The 23,577-nt window shown below is 34.7% G+C and overlaps 1 protein-coding gene across 1 annotated transcript in view; it reads right to left on the bottom strand.

Annotated features, from left to right (window-relative positions):
• Nucleotides 1–23,577, bottom strand: part of Usp24 (ubiquitin specific peptidase 24) — a 134,381-nt gene that overhangs the window by 71,183 nt on the left and 39,621 nt on the right. The window contains 16 exon segments of the mRNA XM_015484945.2: nt 1,036–1,089; nt 1,278–1,418; nt 2,580–2,656; nt 4,275–4,386; nt 5,157–5,288; nt 5,819–5,968; nt 6,564–6,671; nt 12,341–12,388; nt 12,829–12,990; nt 13,082–13,177; nt 13,375–13,482; nt 15,689–15,792; nt 15,989–16,103; nt 17,317–17,475; nt 18,100–18,174; nt 20,799–20,864. Coding sequence (XP_015340431.1) covers nt 1,036–1,089; nt 1,278–1,418; nt 2,580–2,656; nt 4,275–4,386; nt 5,157–5,288; nt 5,819–5,968; nt 6,564–6,671; nt 12,341–12,388; nt 12,829–12,990; nt 13,082–13,177; nt 13,375–13,482; nt 15,689–15,792; nt 15,989–16,103; nt 17,317–17,475; nt 18,100–18,174; nt 20,799–20,864 — 1,707 coding nt within the window.

Genomic DNA, 23,577 nt, shown 5'->3' with positions numbered 1-23,577 from the left:
CGATGTTTAGCAGGATCCCTGGCCTTCACTCACTAAGTACTAGCGGGTCCCCTTCTAGTTGTGACAATCAAAATGTCTTATAGTTGGGACTGGGGCCATAGCTCAGTGGTAGAGCACCTGATTCACATGTATGAGGCCCTGGGTTCGATTCTCAGCACTGCATAAAAATAAATAAATAAAGATATTGTGTCCATCTACAACTAAAAAATAAAATGTCTTATAGTCATCACCAAATGACCCCTGAGAGAGAAAGTAAGACCCAGCTGAGAACTACTGCTCTATATATGTTAACACTTACCTGGCACCTTACAAAACTTGAAGTTTTATTATGATGACATATTTGAATGAAGCCATAATTTAGGAAATATTACAGAGATTCTAGCACATATATGTCATTGAGATGAACTTACTGATATGTAGTCAGAAGCATTTTATGCTTTTGGGATACTCTTTATGAGAAAAAACTGTAGCACAAATTTCAACTGAAAATGAATGTTCAGTTCAATGCTTTAACCATCATGCTAGAAAAAGGGCATTGGAAATATACAGGAGATAATATTAAACAGCAGGTTTCTGATGAACAAAGACAACCACTTCCACCTACTACTGAGTATCCTGCTGTGGTCCTTAAGAGCATTTGTTGTATAAATTACATGAAACATGGAAAAGAACAGGAAAGGAAACAAATGCTTACGTAAAATTCCTGGAGAGAAAAAGAGAGAAAAATACTGCTAGAAATGTGGAATGTACAGACCTGTTTACTGAACATAGTTCCTATACCCAGGAGGAGGGTGGGTAGAGTGGGGAATACAGGTGGTGGAATGAGAAAGAAAGATTTCCTATGAAATTTATTTCTATACTGGGGGCAACATGGCAAATGTCTGTTCCCTATGCCACAATCTAGTACTCTTCATAAATTCACCAATAGGTCTAGCCACAAACATCAGTATTATGCGTTATCTTAAAATATAAAATTAAAAAAATAGGAAAAAAGTATTCCCTTCAAAGACAGGTTAAGTGAAAGTTGTTACTCACCTCTAATCTAGTGTAGCAGTCAGCAATAAATTTCTTATGTAAAGACACTGAATCCTGAAAGTAAAAGGTAAATGGAAATTAAGGTTAGGCTTTGAAACTGAGTTTTAGTAACTATTCAGGATATAATATCAAAACAAATAAGCCAATCTGGGGATATGCCAAAGATCACAAGTTATCAGTAAAATATATATATAATTTTCTGCCTTTTTGTGTATAAGTAGTTTCTTTCCTTAGATACTTACCTTCTTTAACCTAGGATTTAGATTAATATAACTATAGTTTATGATTAACTGAATCGCTTCATTAGCAATTTCTTCATCAGGTGATTCCATGGCTATTTTCCAAATGAAATCCATTCCTATCAATTCCAGCTTTTCTACATACTGTTCAAAAGAAAATTAAAATAATATATAAATTGAATTACACAGCACACCAGGATCACAAAATTACAGTAAGTATTTTATATTACATAATGAGTCTTCACCTCTTTAGTTCAATATGAAATGAGGACATAAAAAGCCATCTATATAGGAAACCACTATTGTACTGATATGGAACTTTTTTTTAATATTTATTTTTTAGTTGTAGTTGTCAATACCTTTATTTTATTTATTTATTTTTATGTGGTGCTGAGGACTGAACCCATGTCTAGGTGAGCACTCTATCACTGAGCCACAACCCCAGCCCCCTGATATGGAACTTTAAAATAAAAAAGCAATCAACCACAGAAGCACTAGGCAACCTCCATGGGAACTAGGATAGGCATGGAGATTCTTCTCCCCACAATCACAGCACAGGAGTGAGATAAGGCACCATTATCATGAGCTTTTCTTCAAAAGAAAATGGAGTCAAGCTAGAAGCAGTTATTTAATCTTGGGGCTAGATATGGTCTTCCCAAAGCTCAGTTACAAATAGCAGAGTGAAGACTTACAAGATCTTACTAATATTCCTACCACCCCAGAAAGTTAGGACCTGAATGAGAGACTTAGAAAAAGAGCTAGTTCTTAACCTTTCTTTGTAAAGCGGCATGTGTAAACATAAACATAAGCTGTATACATTGCATACAACCCCATTTTCCTGCTTTGTTGTATATTACTAAATTTTTTACCCAATCTCTGCCATTGAGATTCCAAGACTGATGATTTCATTACTTTTTTTAAGGGACATGTAATTACTGAATCCGAAGAGCTGGAAGCCCAGATGGAGCTATTCCCTCTTCCACATTCTTCTAGCCACAGCAGCCCCCCAGTCAGCAAGAAGCCAAGACAGTGATGTGAGAAGTTGAGCAGTGACCTCCAGCACTCTTGAAGAGAGGCTCTGCCATTAATGCCCAAGTCAGCAATCAAGATTTTTTTTTTTTTTTTTAAATCCATGTGTTCTTTCAATTAGAACACATAATTTACTGGGTGTAGTGGCACATGCTTGTAATTCTAGGTACCTGGGAGACTGAGGCAGGAGGATCACAAGTTTGAAGCCAGCCTCAACAACTTATTATACTAGATAATTCAAATGATCTATATTTGATCTGAGAATAATTTACTTACCAACTGAGCTCCTTGTCTTTTTAATCGATGATCACAGAGATTCACATTTTCAAAAAAAGTCTTAAATAAATTAAAACCTGAAATAATAGAATGTCAGATAAAGTCATGCACTATTAAGTAAAACATTGAAAGTACATTAAGAGCTAAAACCACAAAACTCTTGACAATGGTTTCTTAGATATGGCATCAAAAGCACAAGTAGTGGTAGTACAGTGGCCAGAGGAGAGCTTTAATTCAGAAGTTTTGAGACCAGCCTGGGAACACAGCAAGATCCCATCTCAAAAACAAATAAAAAAGTAAGTAAATAAATAAATAAAACTTAAAAAAACAAAAAGCACAAGCTCTAAAATATTATTCAGGTAAGTTGGACTTTAATCAAAATAAAAATCTTTTGTGCTTCAAATTATCCTATCACGAAAATGAAAAAAAATCAGAATAAGAGGAAATATTTGCAAATTATTTATATTATAAGGAGCTAGTATCCATACTATATAAAGAACTTTTACAACTAACAATAAAAAGACATATAACCCAACTTAAAAATGGGCAAGGCTGGGCAGGGTGGCACATGCCTTTAAGACCACCTATTCAGGAGACTTAGGCAGTAGAGTTGCAAGTTCAAGGACAGCCTTAGAAACTTAGCAAGACCCTGTCTCAAAATAAAATAAAAAGGACTGGGGAGGCAGCATGCATGAAGTTCTGTGTTCTGTCCCCGACATCATAAGAGGGGAGGAAAAAAAGAAAAAAGGAAGAAAACACATTAGAATAGATAATTCTTCAGAGAATATTCAGAAATTGCCAATAAACACATGAATAGATGCTTGATATCATGAGTCTTCAGGGAAAAATCAATTCAAAACTTTAAAAGATACTACTTTACATCTACCAGGATGGCTTAAAAAAGAAAAGAAAATGCAGACATTAACCATTATTGGTGATATGTGGACAAACTGGAACTCGTAGCTGGTGGGATTATGAAATGGAACAACTACTTTGTAAAACAATCCGGCCGTTCCTCAAAGGCTAATGAGATATCAAAGCAATTTGAATGTTTATAGCAGTATTTCTCATAATAGCCCAAAGAAGTAACAAAAAGGTCCACCAACTGGTAAATGGATAAACAAAATATGGCATGTCTTCAGTGAAATACATGATACAAGGTAGGTAAGCCTTGAAAACATAGACTTTCATATAATGAAAGAAGCCAGATGGTCACATGTAGTATGATTCCATTTTAAATTGCCAGATTAGGCTAATCCATAAAGAAAGTAAAGAGATTAGAGAATAATGCAAGGTAGGAAATGAAAAGGTGCTGGGTTTCTTTTTGAGGATATGAAAACATCCAGGAATTATAAAGTAGTAAAGGTCACACCCTTTTAAAAATACAAAAAGAAACAAAAGAAAGGAGCTCTAACTTTGAAAAGTTTTTACCTTAATGAATCTTTTTGCAGTAAGAAATTTCAAAAAACAATCTGGCAATATGGTCTATCAGGCCATATAATATAAAAATTAATCATAAGATACTATTTATGTAAAAAGAAGTTTATCTGCATCTATCTAAATATGCACAAGGGAAATTCTAAAAGGATATACCAGACTGGCTAGTTGCTTCTGATTAACAGGCTTATGGGAGAGGGAAGGATAAAATTTCTTCCTCTAAAGAAGTAAAACAAATAATGTGAAGTAATTATCTACCATTCATAGTGATTTCATATGACTCCAGTTTCAGAATTTTCTCCTTGAAGAGCTGCTGCTGAACATCACTCTCGAGATCATGCTGCCCTTTTGTAAACCACTCAAAGCACATCTGTGGATTAAGACAGATAATGCCCTATAACTAACGATACATGCTGTGCAATGAGAAAGGTAAACAGACATTATTCTTAATGATTCAAAAATTCATGTAACTACCAAGATGTCACTCAAAACTGAAATGTTTAGAACTCTGAAACTAAATGAAGCAAACTAACATATGAGCAAAATACACACACTCATACTTTTCACTGAATTTTTCATCTAGTTTTTCCCATCAACATGTATTAAGCTTGCTGTGTGCCAGGCCCTGGCTCACTTAGTCCTTTCAGCAATCCTAAGTAGTAGCTAATACTGTTCTATAAAGTGAGATGAAGAAACTGAGATTCATTGTTAGCAAATGTCAAAGTGTTCTGTTTCAGATTTAACCTTTTTTGGCTGTTTAATTATAGCTTCAAACATCCGCCCAGGCACTGATTTTTTCTTAAGTATTTCTGAGAGTATGATATCATTTTAAGGAACTCAAAGTTTTCTAGTAGTAACTTAAAATTAATTTCATGGGAGAGGATAACAAACTAAAATATACCTGGAATTCTTTATCTGTATTGACTTGAATTTGGTATTTTAACCAAAATGGTATCAAAATCATCAAAAAATCATGCACTTACTTTTTCAGTACTTAAATTCCTAGCCTATATAGTTAATGCCTATGTAAGTTTAAAGTGTTTCGAAACTAAAGACTTGAGACACAAAAAAATGTCGGACACAAAAGAGTGCAACATTTAAATATTTCTGCCATGTGTTGTCCATACAGCATCTTCTTACCTCTCTATCTAATTCACAAACATCTTGGCCAGTCACAAGACACTCCCAGATTTCCTTGGCACGATTCCAACCCAAATACAGGGTAGCTTCTTGCAAGAAAAATGCCAGAAATTTCAGATGTGCCTCCAAATACTGCAAAAAGAAACAATGTTAACCAGTTAATTCCAGGCATCTATACCTAAAAGAAACATTAAAACAAAACGTTAAACTTTATAAATCAGGTTTACTTAACTTTTTCTTAATGTAATTTTAGGGCAAAGAGAATGTGAGAAATCTGTTTACCAATTGACAGCTCAACATAATGGAAGCTACCTCAAGTCTGTTACAATTTTAGTTGACTTTGGATGTCAATAAAATATCATTTCAATAATATCAATGTAAAGCACCACAATCTCACAACTGGCAAATTAAGATTTTTGTCTAATTTTTTAGGCAAAAACATTGTGTAAATCTTGGGCAATTTACTGAAATATTAACTTACAAATATCATCCTTCTAAACTTAATTTTGAAATTACTGTATTCAGGACAGAAAACTGCTGAATCATAATCAATACAGCTCATGCTACCCCTTTAAAGTTACACCCAACATTACTTTTATAAAAAGTTGAAAAAGGCCAAATGAGTGTGGTAAATCATGAAATAAAAACACAGTGCCTGATACCTCCCGGTAAGTGTATCGACCATCCACTAGGGTCAAACCAGTTAGACCTCCAGGCCCAGCCACAGCTGCCGCAAGTCGATGGCACGCTATCAAACTTCCCGTGACCAATTTTACAATTTCAAAATTTTTCTTCAAGTCTTGAATAATACTCTTGGCAAAAAACAACAAAAAGAAAAGTGGTTTGAGAATCTGTGGTTATTTTGTTGGTTTTAAGCACAACTTCTATTTTAGGATGCAGTCCTAGGTGAAAGCAAACACAAGGATTTCTTCACTTAAATTTCCTATTTAACAGTAAATAAAACCAATCTAGTTATGTATATTTACTAAGGAGCTGATAAACTAGCCTACTAATTTTTTTGCACCCAAAGATTTATTTATTTTAAAAGATAAAGGAAAAATTTTTAAAAAGAGCTATTTACTTTCTGTACACTTTTCCAGAGCTTTCTTCCATATTCTGTTATATTAAGGAAACTAGCTCCTTAGGCAAACTAATCTTTTTGCATGATAAAACAAATCTGCAAATTTTTTCAAATTTCCATGACTTTAAAAAAGAGGTTTATTTCAATAAGTTAAGCAAATAAAAAGGAAAGCAGTTATTACATCAAAAAACAGGTAGATAATGTTTAAACTCAGGATTATAGATCAAATACACTATAACTATAAATTCAATAGTTTTGGCCCTGTTTTGTTATTATAAATGGTTAAGCGAGTAACTGTGCAATAATAAAAACAGCTACATTCTTACCTTGTCTTGCTTTTGGTAGGTTTGTTTTATGAATGAGCGGGTGATTTCATGGAGCTGACGCAAAGCTGGTACCACCCAAACAAACTGGGGATTATTAAGCTGAGATGACTAGAGTTAAAAAGAAGTTGTATTAATTAAATTTAGAAATTAATGGCAGATTAATTTATTAGCTATAAAAAATCTGCAAGTCAATTAGGTTTTATTGTCACACATTCTATAATTTCATCTTCATGTTGTTCATTTATAGCTTATCTCCATGCACTCATAATTCAATCTTCAACTTCTTATTCTGCATGCAATTTCCTAAAGCCAAGAACTGCAAACAGGAGTGGATGTGAAGTGACAGTGAATGTATAGGGGTACATCAGCAAAAAACAGACAACAAGGAATTAGCAACTTCAGAGGATAGATTAAGTAGCACAGGGCTGCTAAGACATGTTGACACAATAAAATAAATTGATGGCAACAGCTTAATGTTGAACTGGCTGGCAAGTAAGATGGAATAAAAAAGTGGCTTTCTTTAGTTATATGATTAAGATACCAATGATCTGTTCAACAAACTGACAATCGTCTAAATATTAAAGAAAATATGATCTGTTTATATCTCCTAGTTAAAACCACTTTGTGAGGTCATTCTAATTTTATTAATAAGGGGCTGGGGGCATAGCCCAGAGGTAGAGCCTGTGTTTGTTATATGTGAAGCCCTAGGCTCAATCCCCCACACTCCCCCTTCCCTCTCCCAATTACTATTTTTATTAATTATTACAGATACTTTACTCAGACTGTAATTTATATTTTTCAAAATATTTTCAAATTTATTAATTCTGAAACTAGCACATGACAATCCAGATCTTCAGAGTATAGATCTGAAAAGTTTGATGTTCACTATGCACTCTTTAAGAAGATAATTGGTTTTTAATAAACATCTTTGAACTGAAATTTCATTATAAAATATGAAAAAAATATCAGATTAAACACTTTTAATCAACTGACTACTAACCAAAAAACTGATTAAAGCTTAAGTCTTCAACATTTATTTAAAAGGCTGATATTTTTATTTTAAATCACTCTTGTTTTATCGAGTCTTTCTGAAAAATGAAGACCCCATTTGGGGAGGAGAAATACTTGTTTTGTCTGGCAGAAAAGCAGCTTACTACTGAACATGTAAATGTGGGCAAGCTATTGCCAAAACAATACTATTTTCCTTGCTTCATAGAGATTAGCTAATCAATCAGCAAATACCATATTTTCTGGATTCTAAGACACAGGTTTCATAAATTTAAACATTTCTGTAACTGATATTTCTCACAATTCTGTGAAAAGAAATCTTACTAATCAATAAACATGGGTGCAAATTTTCCTACAACTGCCCTTCCCTGAGTATACATAAGGTATTTGTTCATCTACCTATCATTTGAGTTCAATTGTTCCTTGGTATATGTACTACTGAACAAGGATGGTTCTAACTTAAATCTGGATCACTAATTTATTACTTAAATGTTATTAAAAACATAACACTATGATAGAGCACTGACTAGCTTGTTGTGGTCATAAATTCAACTAAAAGCAAAGAAAACTTTCAGTGGTCTTAGATTAAAGTATTTTTCAAAGCAGAAGCTGATGTGATAGACTCAAACACTGTGAAGGGCTCATCACTAAATGTCTCTGTCTTAAGTTGCACCTTAATTCAAAAGAAGCCGTGTAACTTGTAGTATTCATCACTTGGTAACAGGAAAAAACCGCTTGAGTTTTATGAATGAGGACAAGCATACAAAACTCCATATTCTTCAACATGCCTCAAAAATTATACAGTCAATCTAAAAAATTTCAGAGTAGTTCAGAGCATTACTATAGATAATGACAAGCAGTGTGCCCTGGTGAAGCTCTACCTAACTGCACAAAAGCAGACTTAGACTCAACCTGGGATGGTGAATCTAAACAATGACTGGTAAATGTACAATTTCTTTTTCTCTTCTCTGTAAAAACAACTTATTTCTGTGATACAGGGTACAATCACTGGCATCTTAGAATCACAGAAATGGTAGATATTAAAGGCTGACTACTTGCAAGACTAGCTAGAATATTTCTGTTTTTTAAAAAAAGTTGCAGAACAATAAAACAATCAAAACTTTAAGGCTTATGTCCAAACTGGTACCTTCCAAAAGAATTATGAAAATTAGGATATAACTACGAGCCCTTTCGCAATAAGCAGATGTATTAAAAATTATCATGACCAGTTAAGTCAAGGGTGGTCAGAATACTTATATTTGACATGGACAATTACCTGTTGAAGGTAATTCATCATACAATAAAATTAAAATAAATCATATTAAATTGGAATTTAAGAATTATTTCTGATATAGTTTCTAAAGTTTAGCAATCAGAAAATATGATATTGATTCCATTCCATTATAACATTATATTGCCAAGTTGCAGGAAAAACTTAAATTACCCTTCTCCAGTTGCTAAGACTGATAAACAAATAAAATGAATATAGCTGATAATGTTCTGGAGTTGAGGCTTCATAAGGAAAAGTTAATGGGATGTCCTGATTAGATTCTTAATGTCACATGAAGCCTTAGAGGTCAACAGGCATGGCCTGCAAATCTATATCTAAATTTTCTTTATTCTTTTATTAAATGAATTACTAGTCTCAGTATTTCCAGTGATAAGAATCACTACCTCAGAGGGCAGTACATTCTGTTTTCAGACTCTTCTCACAAGAAAGTTCTCTGATCTACCACACTAACACGTGTCTCCATACAACTCCTTAGGAGACATAAAAAGAAAAACAATTCAAGCTTCTCTGTAATGATCCTCTTATGAAAGTTTTCATATTTTTTGAGTTCTCTCTTCTAAACTAAACATCCCCCACTTCCTTGCCCATCTTGTTTTTCCAGAAAACCTTTTATCTAGAACCAAAGCAAAAAATTTTGCATGGGAGAAAACTTTTTAAACGTACTTCCTCCTCTACTAACCATATCACTGTGAGACTCTTTGTACTGAGGACACCTTACTACTTTTATTTTCTGTTGTGTGCTTTGGCAAGCAGAGGGAACTCAATTATGTACAGGTTGAGTGACCCTAATTTAAAAATCTGGCCACCAAAGTTAAAAATTTTTGAGTGCCAACATTGTTCTCAAAAGTTTCTTATTATAGAACAGTTCAGATTTCAGAATTTTGGATTAGGGATGCTCAACCAGTAAAGTCTATTCAAACAATCTAACATCCAAAACCTCTGAAATCTGAAATACTCTGGTCCCAGGATTTCAGATAAGGGATATTCAACCTGTATAAGTGAGGCTTTGAGTCTCCTGATAGCGTGAAGGGGAAGTAGTAGGAGGAAGGGAACTGATATTTACTGAAAGTCTGCCTGGCAAGAAAGGGCATAGCATAAAGGGCATAGCTAAAGATAATACCTTAAAGACTATCCAACACAACTAATTGAGTAAAAATAATTTTTTGTTTAGTATTTTTTTATGAGTACATTTAAAAAAATTTAATTGAAGGAAAAAAGAAGTGAAATAAGCGGGAAAGGGTTGGGATGAACAGTGGAAGGTATAAAAGAAGCAAAGGAAAGAAAAGAGGACCAAGGGAGCCAAGGGTACCCTGGCAGAATCTATAGAAACAAAGTTAAGAAATAAAGGTCAGAATTTCTGAACACAACAGTGGAACTTGGGAATTTTAAGAGTGTCAAAAGCAGAGGGAAGGGGAATCAGTTGGGGGAATAGAGGTAGCTCAGGGTGGGAGGGGAGTAAGAAGTGGGTGATCTTGTCTTACCCTTTGCTTAGTTTCTGTGTAGCCTGGCAGGGAGACATAATCCCCAGTCAGCCCACCTTGCTGCCTGGCAGGAAAGGGCATAGCATAGAAAAACACCTTTAGTGGCAGTAAATAATTCACCCCCCTGCCTGGAGCCATATCCAGGGGGCTTTGATCTTCCCACTGTCCCCCTTCAGCAATGTGTACTTTCAGAGAGTATCTGTGAAAGCACTTAGTAAACTGACAAGTGCTATGTAAAAATGCAAGCTATTATCTGGAAGGGAATAATGGTACACCAGAATTTATTTGCTGGGACCAGCGGGGAAATAAAAAAGGAAGAATATTCCTTTCCAATCTCTCAAAATAAATCCAAAAAATTTTTGTTTCTTTCTGAGTTTTGTTATAAACCACAGATATGAATGAAGTGACTGCAAAGAGAAGCAGTAAAGATGCAACGATGCAACGACTGGAAGAGCTGGCAATGCTTAGCTATGGAAAGGGAGGAATGCTATCTGGAAGGTTTTTCTGGTTTCAAGTCATTTCCCTGGAAGGAGGGGAAAGTTCCTTCAGCTTTGACCTTCACAGATATAAAGAAATATGTCTACTGCTGAGAGGAAAAGATAATCTTTCTACAGAGACCCTTTTTCTCTTTATTAAAACTACTGAAGGATCGAAACTTCTTAAATGACCAGATGAAAACTCTTCAATCTTAAGGAGAGAGGTTGCTAAATCATTCGCATTACTGAGCTTAGAAAATTAGAAACATTTAAATTGTATCTGAGTAGAAAGACAGAAATGTTGTTGAGTTCAAGGAATAATTCCTTATGGCCCCAGCATTACTAGCTCCAGTTTGTGAATGTTTTTAAAAAGCTCTAAAACTAGATCATATGCAGAAAATTCACATGATCAAATTTCACTGTCAAAACACAAAACATGAGTTGACAATATGCTCAAGACGAAAATTTATGGCCAAGTACAACTTATGTGAAAAAAACCCCATTAAGTCACCAAAGCTTGTTAGCAAGACCTAAGAATCTCTGATGATACCAATGAAAATTAGGTAGAAACATTCCAGATTTTTAAAAGAAATATCTTTGAAAATCAAGAATATTTTTGAAATACTGAGCCACTAGGTACTTTACCAAAAAATTTTAATAAAATGAAATCTCCCCCTTCCTGCCAACCCCATACACAGTGTGGTCTGGGCAATCTGAGGATCTAAGAAGGAAGACAATACTGCTCTGATCAGGGCTGCGACAACCAAGAAAGCACATTGTACCGAGCTGGCTACTGTGATTACTCCTCTTACAGGAGAGACTGGAGTTAAGGACTAGAGCTGGAAGAGAGCTATGATCATCATCACTGTTCTATCCACTAACCATCATTTCCAACCACTTTCCATACATTCACAGCAATCTAGAGGCCAGAAGGCCAGAGTCCGGAAGGGTAAGGCGTCTCTGGCCCCAGTCCCTCTTGTAGTCACCATCTAATTCTACCTTCTAAAATCAAACAACAGTACCAGGCACTCATTTAATGACTATCTGTGTAAGAAATTATTTTAGGGACACATCTGAACCAAACACCTGAAAACTACCATGTGCCAGCACTGAATGAACCTCCTTCTTCTTTTTCTCTTATCTATGAATGTTTCTCCATTTTTCCCTTATGGAAGAAAAATGGGCATGATACTTACTTAGAATCAACGGTACATATTAAAATTGTGCATGTTTAAGTCTAATTTAAGAGGAAAAAAACTAAGTTGAAAGTCATGATTTTTAAAAACACTATATAAAACTATGTAATTTCAATATAATCCTTAATGTTTTTCCCTTTAAAGTCAATAACTACTGAGCTTTAAATAATAATAATGCTTTAAAATAATAAAGGTCATAAATATCAAGTCTGTATGTAAACATTACTGAGAAAGACTAAAACACATTATAAAAATTGTGATGCAATTTATTAAATGATTATTGGATTAGTATACCTTTCAGTTGGTTCCAACTGCAAATTCTTACCTTGAATCCATCCTTCTTGTTTTTTTCCAAACCTGACCATTCTCCAGGCTGAAAATTCATTTTAAGAGAAATATAAGTGATGTGGTAAAAGTAACACCTATAATTTCCCAATCTTGGATTCTAAGGTAAGAGCTTCCAGATAGGACATTTCATTTACTTAACATAATAGGACTGCTTGGCTCTTATTACTCAGACAATACTGTTGCTCTTTTTTTTTTTGAGGGGGTGGGGTTGAGGAGAGGTTTACTTCTTGATTGAACTCAAGGGCACTCAAGCACTGAGCCATATCCCCAGCCCTATTTTGTATTTTATTTAGAGACAGGGTCTCACTGAGTTGCTTAGCATCTTGCTGTTGCTGAGGCTAGCTTTGAACTCGAGATCCTCCTGCCTCAGCCTCCCGAGCCTCTGGGATTACAGGTATGTACCACCAGGCCTGGTCTAACACTGTTGTTCTTACAACAAAAATTTGACCAAAGATAAAAACCAACCCTTTTAATATCTTCTATGCACTTAATGATGTAGCTCCTCTTGACAGCTTCCTTCACAGCATATGCATCACTAAGGATTGTCAGGTGCTCCTCCAAGGCTTGCTGAATGAGGCTACTGGGCAGGGTTGGAAGATGAGCCAGTTCCCAGAGGACGTCTAACACCTGTGATAATACCACTATGATGAGCCCGCGGATATGCAAGTAAAACTGCTTTAAGCATTTGTAGCTAGAAAAATCCATTTGATTCTCCTGCCTTTCCAGAAGTGGTCTCAAAGCGAGCTTCCCGACCTATTCGTCCAATCAGGCTCAACAGCTTCTGTCTTACTCTATCACTCTCAGTCTCCCAGCTCTGTGCAACAGAAAAGACAAGACATAGGAACTATTTCACAATCATATTGGAGAAATTAGAAAAAACTTTAAACATTTTAAGCAAAAAAAATTTATAAACAAAAGGATATTTAAACACTGCTATTTTGGTGGGAACCTCAAAAGAGCTTAAAAACTTTAGGAAAACTTAACAGTAAGGAAATTCAACTGAACACATACCTTCTGAATGAGAACAAACAAATGATTAAGCTGATCTGAATTAAATTTCACAGCTGCAGCAGCAATAATAGTGTGAATGTTCTCGATCACGGTAGATGATTGTCCGGACTAGAAAACAGAGGAGACAGACATATCAGAAATACTTAAGACCTAGAACTTAGAAACATCTGTCTTTTTCCTGGCAATTGACACAAGCAAAAGCAAAAATATAACAAAGATCAATGGACTCTAGTCTAATCAGCATTCACTTTCACAGTAATTTTGGCAAAACTATTTTTTTAAATAATTTTTTTTTATTTTATATATCTTTATTTTTTTTATGTAGTGTTGAGGATCGAACCCAGCGTCCTGCGCATGCCAGGCGAGTGCGTACCGCTTGAGCCACATCCCCAGCCATAAAAAACTATTATTAATGGTTATCATCTGACCTTATTTAAATGCTCAGCAGCATTAAGTCTTTAAAAAGACAATGTGAAAAAAAAATGAGAATCAAGTTCTCCGTCTGATACTCATTTTTTAAGAGGAAATTAAATATTTTCTACTAGGTAAGAAACTGAAACTGATGAAAATTACAAGATAAATGTCCTCACTCTTAGCATTTTATAAATGATCTCAAGGGCCTCAGTTGAGAGTATAAACTGCTTTGTTTTTCACTGTGCTCATAACAATTTTCTGACTTCACTTAATATTTATCCTGTGGGCAGTAGTCTGCATCAGAGCTGCAGGAGCCTACCGTTGACCTATGGTTGACACTCACTTTATAATCTCAATCACAGCCTGTTGTGCCTCAGTGTTCACCAGGTGAGGAACTTGAAAGGCAGGGGATATTTGTAGATTTAACTCTTTAATTTCCTTAATATCTACACCTATAGCTGTTCACTGAATGTAGCAGGGAAAAACAACATAGGCATCATGGTCTCCCACCTTCAAATTCACAAAAATCATATGAGGGTATTCAAACAAGTACAAGACATGGGAAGTAAAATATAAGGGATCTAGGACTGTGTTTTATTTCTACGCCTAACTTTCTACAGTTTGCTTCCTAATCCTGGGCTGGGAGCCTGCGGATCACACACCGTAAAGTCCTCTCCCAGGTATATTCCTATTATATTCTGCCAGTGAGGGGCAGTGCTGAGAGGTGAGAGGCAGGAGGAGGAAGGAGTGTTTCTCCTTCCTAGACCAGAAACACTGGTTTAGGCTGAAAGTGAAACCAGGGTGAGCTAGTACAGCAACAGATTCCAAAAGTGCTAGTGGAAGAAGCACCTGCAACAGTTCTTGCACTTGCAGTGAAAACACCTTCCAAGTAGTTTCCTCTCTCTGAGTTTAATACGTCTTCTTCCTTTTTTTCTTAAAACCTTTTTCACCTTAATAACATCTTTGTAAACAGTCTTGTAGTTCAATTTCCTGGCATAGTTTTTGTTTCCTAGATTGTGATGATACAGTGACTAAGTGGACGCAATCAAGCTGAACTCCAGATTTCTTTCTGGCTTAGCAACTAGATGAGGATAACACTATTACTGAAAAAGACCGGAGAATAACTGGGTTTGGACGTGATGAATTTGAGATTTCAATGAGATACAAACTTGAAGGTGAAATTGTTATACATTTAGATATGTATAGTGGAACTCCAAGAAGAAAGATGAACTAGTGATAGGATTTACAGTGTCAGCAGCATACAACTGTAGTCAAAGCCATAGGAGTTGATGAAACTGACTAATGAAAGCTTGTACACTGAAAAAAGGCTAAGAACTAAGGCTTGGGAAAATAAACCAAACCATTTAAAGGAAAAGTAGAAGAGAATAAAGGAGATTTAAGAAGGAACACCAGAAAAATAGAAAGGAAAACTAGTAGTATGGATCATGACCAAAGTGAAAAAAAAAGAAAATGAAGGGCATGTTAGACTTGGTCACAGCTGCTCAGAGTCTAGATAAGGTGAGATCTGAAAGCTCAGTAATACTTATCTTCATTTATTAGGATAATTGGGAAGATTATTAATTAACACTAATAAAAATGTAATAAAAAGAAAACGGGACTGATAAACAAGACTTACACCCATTCATAGATCTCCACGAAGGCTTTTACTTTTTTAATTTAAAAAATAAGAAGATTAGATCAGTAGTTTGATATTCTTTTGACAAGTGGAATTCTTTTACATACACAATCTTAATAAAAACCTAAATATAAAACAGATTAGGTACAGCTGCTCTGGTTAAAATAAGACAGAGCTCCCATTTCCCTGCACATTTACCACCCTCCTCCCTCTCCTTAGATTAAATATGTCAAGAAAAGGCAAAAATAATTCTGATCAACCTACCTGTATCTTCCAAATTTTAGTCAGCTCATCTAAAGACAATTTACTGCCCAAGAGTTCAATAATTCCCTTTATACGATCACAGTATTGTGCTTGGTCTATGTTGCCTAATAAAAAATACGAGAGGAAGAGAGATGCAGTGACTCTCTAAATATGATTCCATTAATTCAAAGCAATTAATTAATTCAAAGCAGTTAAATTAATTAATTTAACAGTAAATTGCTAGATTGTAAACAAAAATTTGTATCTTTTTAAATAATGTTAAATTATGTTAAGTAATTTTATCTTTTGAAAGCAACTTACCTTCCAGTGCAATTGATAGAACTGAGTTTTCTACTAGCCAGTCTAGTAATCTGTCTGTATCTATAGCATTCTTCACAGACTTAGATAAAGTGCTATCTTCTATCAGTTTGGTTACCTAAAAAGACAGGGTTATTGTGACTCAACACATCATCAAAGTCCTCTGTAATTCTTACAGTAATTAGCCAAAAAGTACCAAAAGCCATTTACTGGAAGTTTACAGATCACTATTTGTGATGTTTCTTTAAAAAGAACATAGAGGGGCTGGGGCTATGGCTCATCGTAGCACACTTGCCTGGCATGTGTGAGGCACTAGGTTCAATTATCAGCACCATGTATAAATAAATAAAATAAAGGTCTCTCAACAACTAAAAAAAAATTTAAAACACACACACACACACACACAAAAACAAAAACATGGGAGTTATTCTTACAGCACCCCTCCCGTGGACCACTGCTTACTGGATTAGAGATGAGAATCTAATCCAAACTTTGACCAGGGCATGTCCTCTAAATTTCATACATGGGACCAGAAAGAATACGTCAGCCCCCTGGTGATGGGAAGTGCAGGCTATGAAGCTCACACACTTCCCATGGCCATGTTCTCAAGATGTCACACTGCAGATACAGAGGTAATGAGACCAATTGCTCAGAAAAACAGAGACAAGACTTGGACAGGGTCCTGGCAGTACCAGGCCTCAAATTCTAGTTATTCACATGTTTTGGAAATTCAATCCTTTATTCAAGTGCAATAGCTAATTTCCTTCCAATAAATTCTACTTTTGGCCTGAGATAGTTCAACTAGAGTTTCTTCCACTTGCAGCCAAGAATCCTAATAAACCCAAAAGTGAACAAAAGACTGGATTATGACTGAACTGTATCAACTCTACTAAAACCAATGGTACTGTTTGCATGGATCTAATATGCTGTTTGCGTAGGAAGTCGCAGAAAATTATTTCCACCAACACAGTTGTAGTCACTTTGCTTTTGTCCTAACATCAGTTAGAAGATCTGGTTTAAATAAACCCAAAGTGAAATAAAATAAAAGGAACTGTCTGTTAGGGTAAAAAGTAAATCTCAAACCACATAATCTATGACATTACATCGTAGGAAGTGTCACAAAAACATTAAATAGTTCACAGAACAAATTTTGAAAATAAAAAAGCCATCTTCTCATTTGTATTAACAATTATAAATACACACCATAATCATGGTTTCTTTATATGAGAAATTACTCTCTTCACCCAACATTTTTATATTAATAATAACAAGTTGGACAGAACTTAAGGGGGTCTGTGTTTTAAACTTTTAAAAATAAAAGCAAAACTTACTTCTTTGAGGGAATTCATTTTAGCACTAAAATGTGGTGATTTCAGCATGCGAAGCAGGATGTCAAGCCGAAGGTCATCCACAATTGTCACAAGATCCGGTTGGAAGCGCATGCAAAGTAATTTAATGGCAGATAGGAGCTCAGGGATGCTAACCAATCTCTTTTATTGAATAGAAACAAAAAAAATAAAAATAAAAAAGGAATTGTAAAAACAGTTTGATCCCAATTCTCACAACACACACACACACACACACACACACACACACACACACACTTTCTTTCTCTCTCTCTCTTTCTCATGAGTACAGGGTAACAATGATTTGGAGATATCTGATATTCTACAAAGCCAATTAACTGGATTTTGCTTCTAAACAAAAGTTAAGCAACTGGTGAATAGTAAAGGAAAGGGGATATTCTTAGGAGAAATTCAAAGCAGACAAATCATGTTAAATGCTAGATTTGCTTTGAACAACTCCAGAGAAGCTTTTAATGTTCCAAAACTCCTTTTACTTTACACCAATAATAATGCCATCAAAATCATGTTAGTAAAATTTGGAATGACATCACTTACTGAGAATACTATATTCACTCTATTGACTGAGAAAACACCAACCCCTGGTGTTTCAAAATTAGCAATTTTTGAATCTGAAAACATAAATTAATTTGATGTGAACTGTATCTGACCAGAATCCAAAGAGAAATGGCACAGGAACCTTGCCAAATCCTACCTCTGTTTCTGTGAACTAACCAGCACTATGGCCTGCCTGGCTGAAGAGAGATTTACCTTGTCTTTGAGATCCTTCTCCTCAACACTCCGTACATCCTGTATTGTGGTGAGGATGACTGGATCTAGCATGGGCTGCAGAAATAAAATGCTACAGTTAATAAGAACTCCTGAATCTGTCCAAAAGTGGGGAGAAGGTATTTTTCATTCACCATTCACAAAAGAGAGGGTACAATGGAGAATGTGAATTCTAGCCACCACTAATACTGCCCCAAGGAAACACATAGCCGACTTTGTGCCTCAGCTTTCTTTCTTTTTTTTTTTTAAATTTTCTTTTAGTTATAAATGGACAACATATCTTGATTTTGTTTATTTATTTGCATGTGGTGCTGAGGATTGAACCCAGTGCCTCATATGTGTGAGGCAAGTGCTCCACCACTGAGCCACAACCCCAGCCGGCTTTCTTAACACTCCAGGTAGAGTTCCTGTTATTCTATTTTACAAGGGTGATTTGAAGAACTCAAGATGCATGAACTAACTTTAAGAACGTTAATCATAAGTATGTGTTATTTTTGTAATAAAGTAAATATTTTACATTTCATACTTTTAAAAATAAATATACACTTCACATAAAATGTTGTCATAAAAACTACTGTTGCTTGTTGATATGAATGAGACCTATAGATGATGAGACTCAAATGACACACTGTTCCAGAATGGTAACATGATCAGATAACTAAATAGTATTTGAGAAGTGGTATAATATTATCTAGAGCTAAATGACCACTTCTAAGATAAATTTTTAAAACATAGCTAACGAGGAAAACAAAGTCATTATCTGGCTGTTAGGGACAAGAATATATTAGAACTGGATTATAATGACATCCATTATCCAGATAGAATTTCTTCATTTACACTTATGTACAGTAGCTGGCTGAGTGCTACTATGGTTAAGAGCTGAGTCAGTGTCTTATCAATGTCTTGTCATGCCAGACCCTGTGTATTCCTCACTGCAACTCTGTGAGATAGGTATTACTATTATCACCATTCTGCAGATGAGGGAACAAGAGGCATATGTTAAATAAGTCTTTTAAAGTTATATAACTATCATGTAATAGAGACAACTATTAATTTGCATCCTGATATGAATTTATGGTTTAATGAATTTAGCTCTATATAATTCGGTGTAATTAAAATAAAGATGAAAATAAAAATTAAGTTGCAAATTCATATATTTCTTACTCTTTAAAAAGTATATTATGCTTTTATAATATAAACATATATATGTACACACACATTCACACACACACAATATGTGTATTATAGTTTCTAAAGTGCTTATTTATTTAGCTAGAATATTAGTACTCAATTCAGTTGCATGAAGCAATGTATGGTCAAATGCATTTCAAATCCAATCCTGAGTCTGATTTTAATTAAAAAGTCAATTCTTTAAAGGTATTGTGTCAACTACAACTAAAAAATATTTTTAAAAATGTCAATCATTAAATTATTAACACTTATTAGTAAGAAGTCAAATAATTTTGCCTCTTTATGTCTCAGTGTTTTAGCTACCCAGCTAATGACATATTCATGTGCCTCAACTGAAAGAACACTAAATGTTTCTAAATAGTATAAAAAATAAGGAAAATACATAGACAGCCAACCTAATTCACTTAAAATCTTACAGTATTCATGTGTGAAGCCCTGCCCCAGCACCAAGAAAAAAAATTAATAGTATTATCTTGACATGTAAAAGCATCTAACATCTAGAGATGGTAAAAATTTCTAGCACCCATCAAAAATATCACATATCCCCGATTAAAATGGCCCTAAGTAAATCTGACATCAGAAAGAAACACCACATACAGAAATATTACTCCCAAAGGACATGATGTTTTCAAAACTATTTACGGTGATTTTTTTTAAAAATCGAAATACAAATTGTAGATTTTACAGACTTACTTACAAAGAAAACAACAAGCAGAGGTATATCAGTGAGACATTTTGTATAATAAAACTAATTAATTGAAATGGAAAGTAACAAGAAAGTTTAATATGCCTTTAGGCATTAGGAAACTAAACACCCATAGTTTTGACTATTCTATGACCTATTCATTACAATTCTGCAGAGGTAGGAAGTCAAACGAGATGTGCTATAAAGCTGTTATTCATAAATGAGTGACTGAGCTAGTAAGCAAGCCTTGCTGACTGTTCAAAACTGACCTAATGTAATGGCACTGAACCCCAAAACATTCCTGTGAAGAGAACAGATAAAAAAAATGGGAAAAAATTATTCGATAAAATGATTCTTTTAATGAATAAATAACATTCTCAAATGTTAGAGGTCTTCTATACTTTAAATTATTGAACATTTTTTTATTATCTTCTGACGTAATTTTTACTAGAACCACAGCTATTAAAAAAAAAAAAGTTGGCCACACATGGTGGTGCATGTCTGTAATCCCAGCGGCTTGGGAGGCTGACACACAAGGATCCAGAGTTCAAAGCCAGCTTCAGCAACAATGAGCTGCTAAGTAACACAGCAAAACCCTGTCTCTAAAAAAAATACAAAACAAGGCTGGGAATGTAGCTCAGCGGTTGAGTGTCCCTAAATTCAATCCCAGTACTCCCCACGCCCCCCCCCCAAAAGTTGTTACTCTGTATTAAGCCCAATTCTGAAAACCTAATAAAAAGAAAGTGAAGACTGTTTGCATGTCTTGGATCACCTTGTGTAGTGATGTAAAATGCCTTAATCCTACCTGCACCACTGAGGGATTCAGGTACTCTGCACACACTCCTAAGGGTTGCACCAGTGCTGAGACGGCCTAGAAAAAACAGTGAAGATTAGAAAGAAATGTGAGAGGGTTTTTTCCTTTCAAAATTAAGCAAATCCCTTTTCATATATCTAAGAAACATGTAAGCAGTGATTTGAGCAAGTTATGAACGAATGATTGGATAAACTAAACAACAAAATGAAGAGCAGCAAAATGAAGATGTCTATTTAAATTATTAGAGAAATTCAATGTAATTTAAATCAGAATATGTCCATAAAACTTCCATGAAGGAATGGATGAAATCATTCTAAAGTTCATACAGTAGAACACTAAAAAGATTTTTTTGGAGGGTGGAGACAATAGTTGGGGGAAGAAGTGAAATATGGATTTAACATAAACCATTTAAGGCTTCTTTGAAGGAAATTATAAACTTTACTATAAAATACATAATAAAAGAAGACCCAAATAAATGGGGAGATGCCATGTTTCTGAATGGGAAGTACCAGTACTATCAAAATGTCAAGTTTATTGTAAAAATAAATATAGAGACAAACTGATCCAAATATTTAATGCAATTCCAAACATGGCATCAGTGGAATTTTCTGTAGAACCAGACATGTTGACCTTATGCAGAAGAGTAAAAATATTAAAACAACCAAAATTTTAGAAAATTATATCAGGCAGAAGTGGCCCTACCAAAAATTAAAACAGTGGAACAATAGCAAGAAAATGTTCAAAGTAGGAATGAATGACCAGAACAGATAGGTGTCCAGGAACAAATCCATATATGTGTGGGATTCTGATATATGACAATGCTGGCAAATAAAATACTAAGGAGAAATCAATTAGTCGGTATAGAATCTTCAAACAATTTGTTATCTATTTGAAAGAATAAATTTTCTACCTTATACAATATATAAAAATAAATTCTAAATGTTAAAAAGTTTTTTTTAAAAAAGTAAAGCTACAAGTGTATAAAAAGAAAAAAAAAATACTTCTGCCAGGCATGGTGGCACATTCCTATAATCCACAGAAGGACTGCAAGTCTGAGGTCAGCCTGGGCAACTTAGTGAGATTCTGCCTCAACTTTAAAATTTGGAAAGGGCTGCAGATGTAATTCAGTGGTGGTATACCACGGCCACTAGGTTCAATCCCAGTACCACAAAAAAGCCCTGAGGTACAGGAATATTCCCTAAGCAGTTTAAGTAAAACTTTTAAGTCATAAGGGAAAATCAGATTATACAAAATATATAACTTCTGTATAGCAAAAGACACCATCAATAAAAATGAAGAGATGCAAAGTACTGGGCAGAAATATTTTACAAACACACAAATGGACACATCATTGATAAGCTTAATATAAAAAAGAATTCCTAAAAAAATAATAATGTACACCACCTCAAAAAGACCTAAATAACAAGGTCAATTTACAGAAGAAATACAAACAGCCAGTAATCACATGACGAAATGAGCAATTTCATGGGAAATCGAGTACTGCAAATAAAATACACTATTTTTTGTCCACTATATTAGAAAATTAAAAGATTGAAAATACTTAACACTATTAAGAATATCATGAAACAGGGAACTGGGGTTGTGGCTCAGTGGTAGAGCACTTGCCTAGCATGTGTGAAGCACTGGGTTAGATTCTCAGCACTGCATATAAATAAATGAACAAAATAAAAGTCCATCAACATTTAAAAAAATATTTAAAAAAAAAGAATATCATGAAATGGATTTGTTGGAGTACAGACTCATTGGTATAAGCTTTTATGGAAAGAAACTTTCCCAGTTACTAGGAATTAATCCTTCAGAAATAGTAGCACATGAATAGAAGTACATGAAGACCCACTTTTAAGAAGTATTTTCTGTACTGGTAATAGCACCATGATATACCCTTTGCAGAAGTATGCTACAGTCATTACACTGATGTTACTAACCTAGAATGATCTCCATGATATAATGCTAAATGAGAAATAAAATATACAAGTAGGTATAATATGATTTCAATTTAGTTTTTTATTATTTTACTTTTTTTTGTTGTTGTTTTGTTTGGGGGGGATTGAAACCATGGGCACTTTATCACTGAGCCATCCCTAGTCCTTTTTATTTTTCTAATTTTGAGACAGGGTCTTGCTAAGTTTTGGGGGACTTTGCTAAATTGCCGAGGCTGGCCTCAAACTTTTGATCCTTCTGCCTCAGCTTCCTGAATCACTGGGATTACATGCATGTGGCACCAAGCTGGCCCAATTTAATTTTAATGAGAAAGAAACAACACATGTAGATTTATATAATTTAAGAAAAAATCAGAAAGATTATATATTAAATGGGTAATCATTACCCAGAAGATAGATAGGTGTGTGTGTGTGGGGGGGGGGCCAATGGTGTGGGAAGACAGGCAACTTTAATTTCTTGCTTTGTACACCCATTTTTAACTGGTGGGATTCTGAGTGATAATTTTTTCCCCCAATATTTGCCAAATTAAAAAAATATGATTTGTTTCATTTTGTTGCATATGGATTTCCAGTTTTCCCAGCACCATTTGTTGAAGATGCTATCCTTCCTCCATTGCATGCTTTTAGCCCCTTTATCAAATATAAGGTAGTTGTAGTTTTGTGGATTGGTTTCTGTGTCCTCTATTCTGTACCATTGGTCCACCCGCCTGTTTTGGTACCAGTACCATGCTGTTTTTGTTACTATTGCTCTGTAGTATAGTTTGAAGTCTGGTATCGCTATACCGCCTGATTCACACTTCCTGCTTAGC

This window comes from Marmota marmota, unplaced genomic scaffold (assembly GCF_001458135.2).
Source record: "Marmota marmota marmota unplaced genomic scaffold, marMar, whole genome shotgun sequence".
Taxonomy (NCBI): domain Eukaryota; kingdom Metazoa; phylum Chordata; class Mammalia; order Rodentia; family Sciuridae; genus Marmota; species Marmota marmota.
This window is presented reverse-complemented; position numbering and strand designations above follow the sequence as displayed.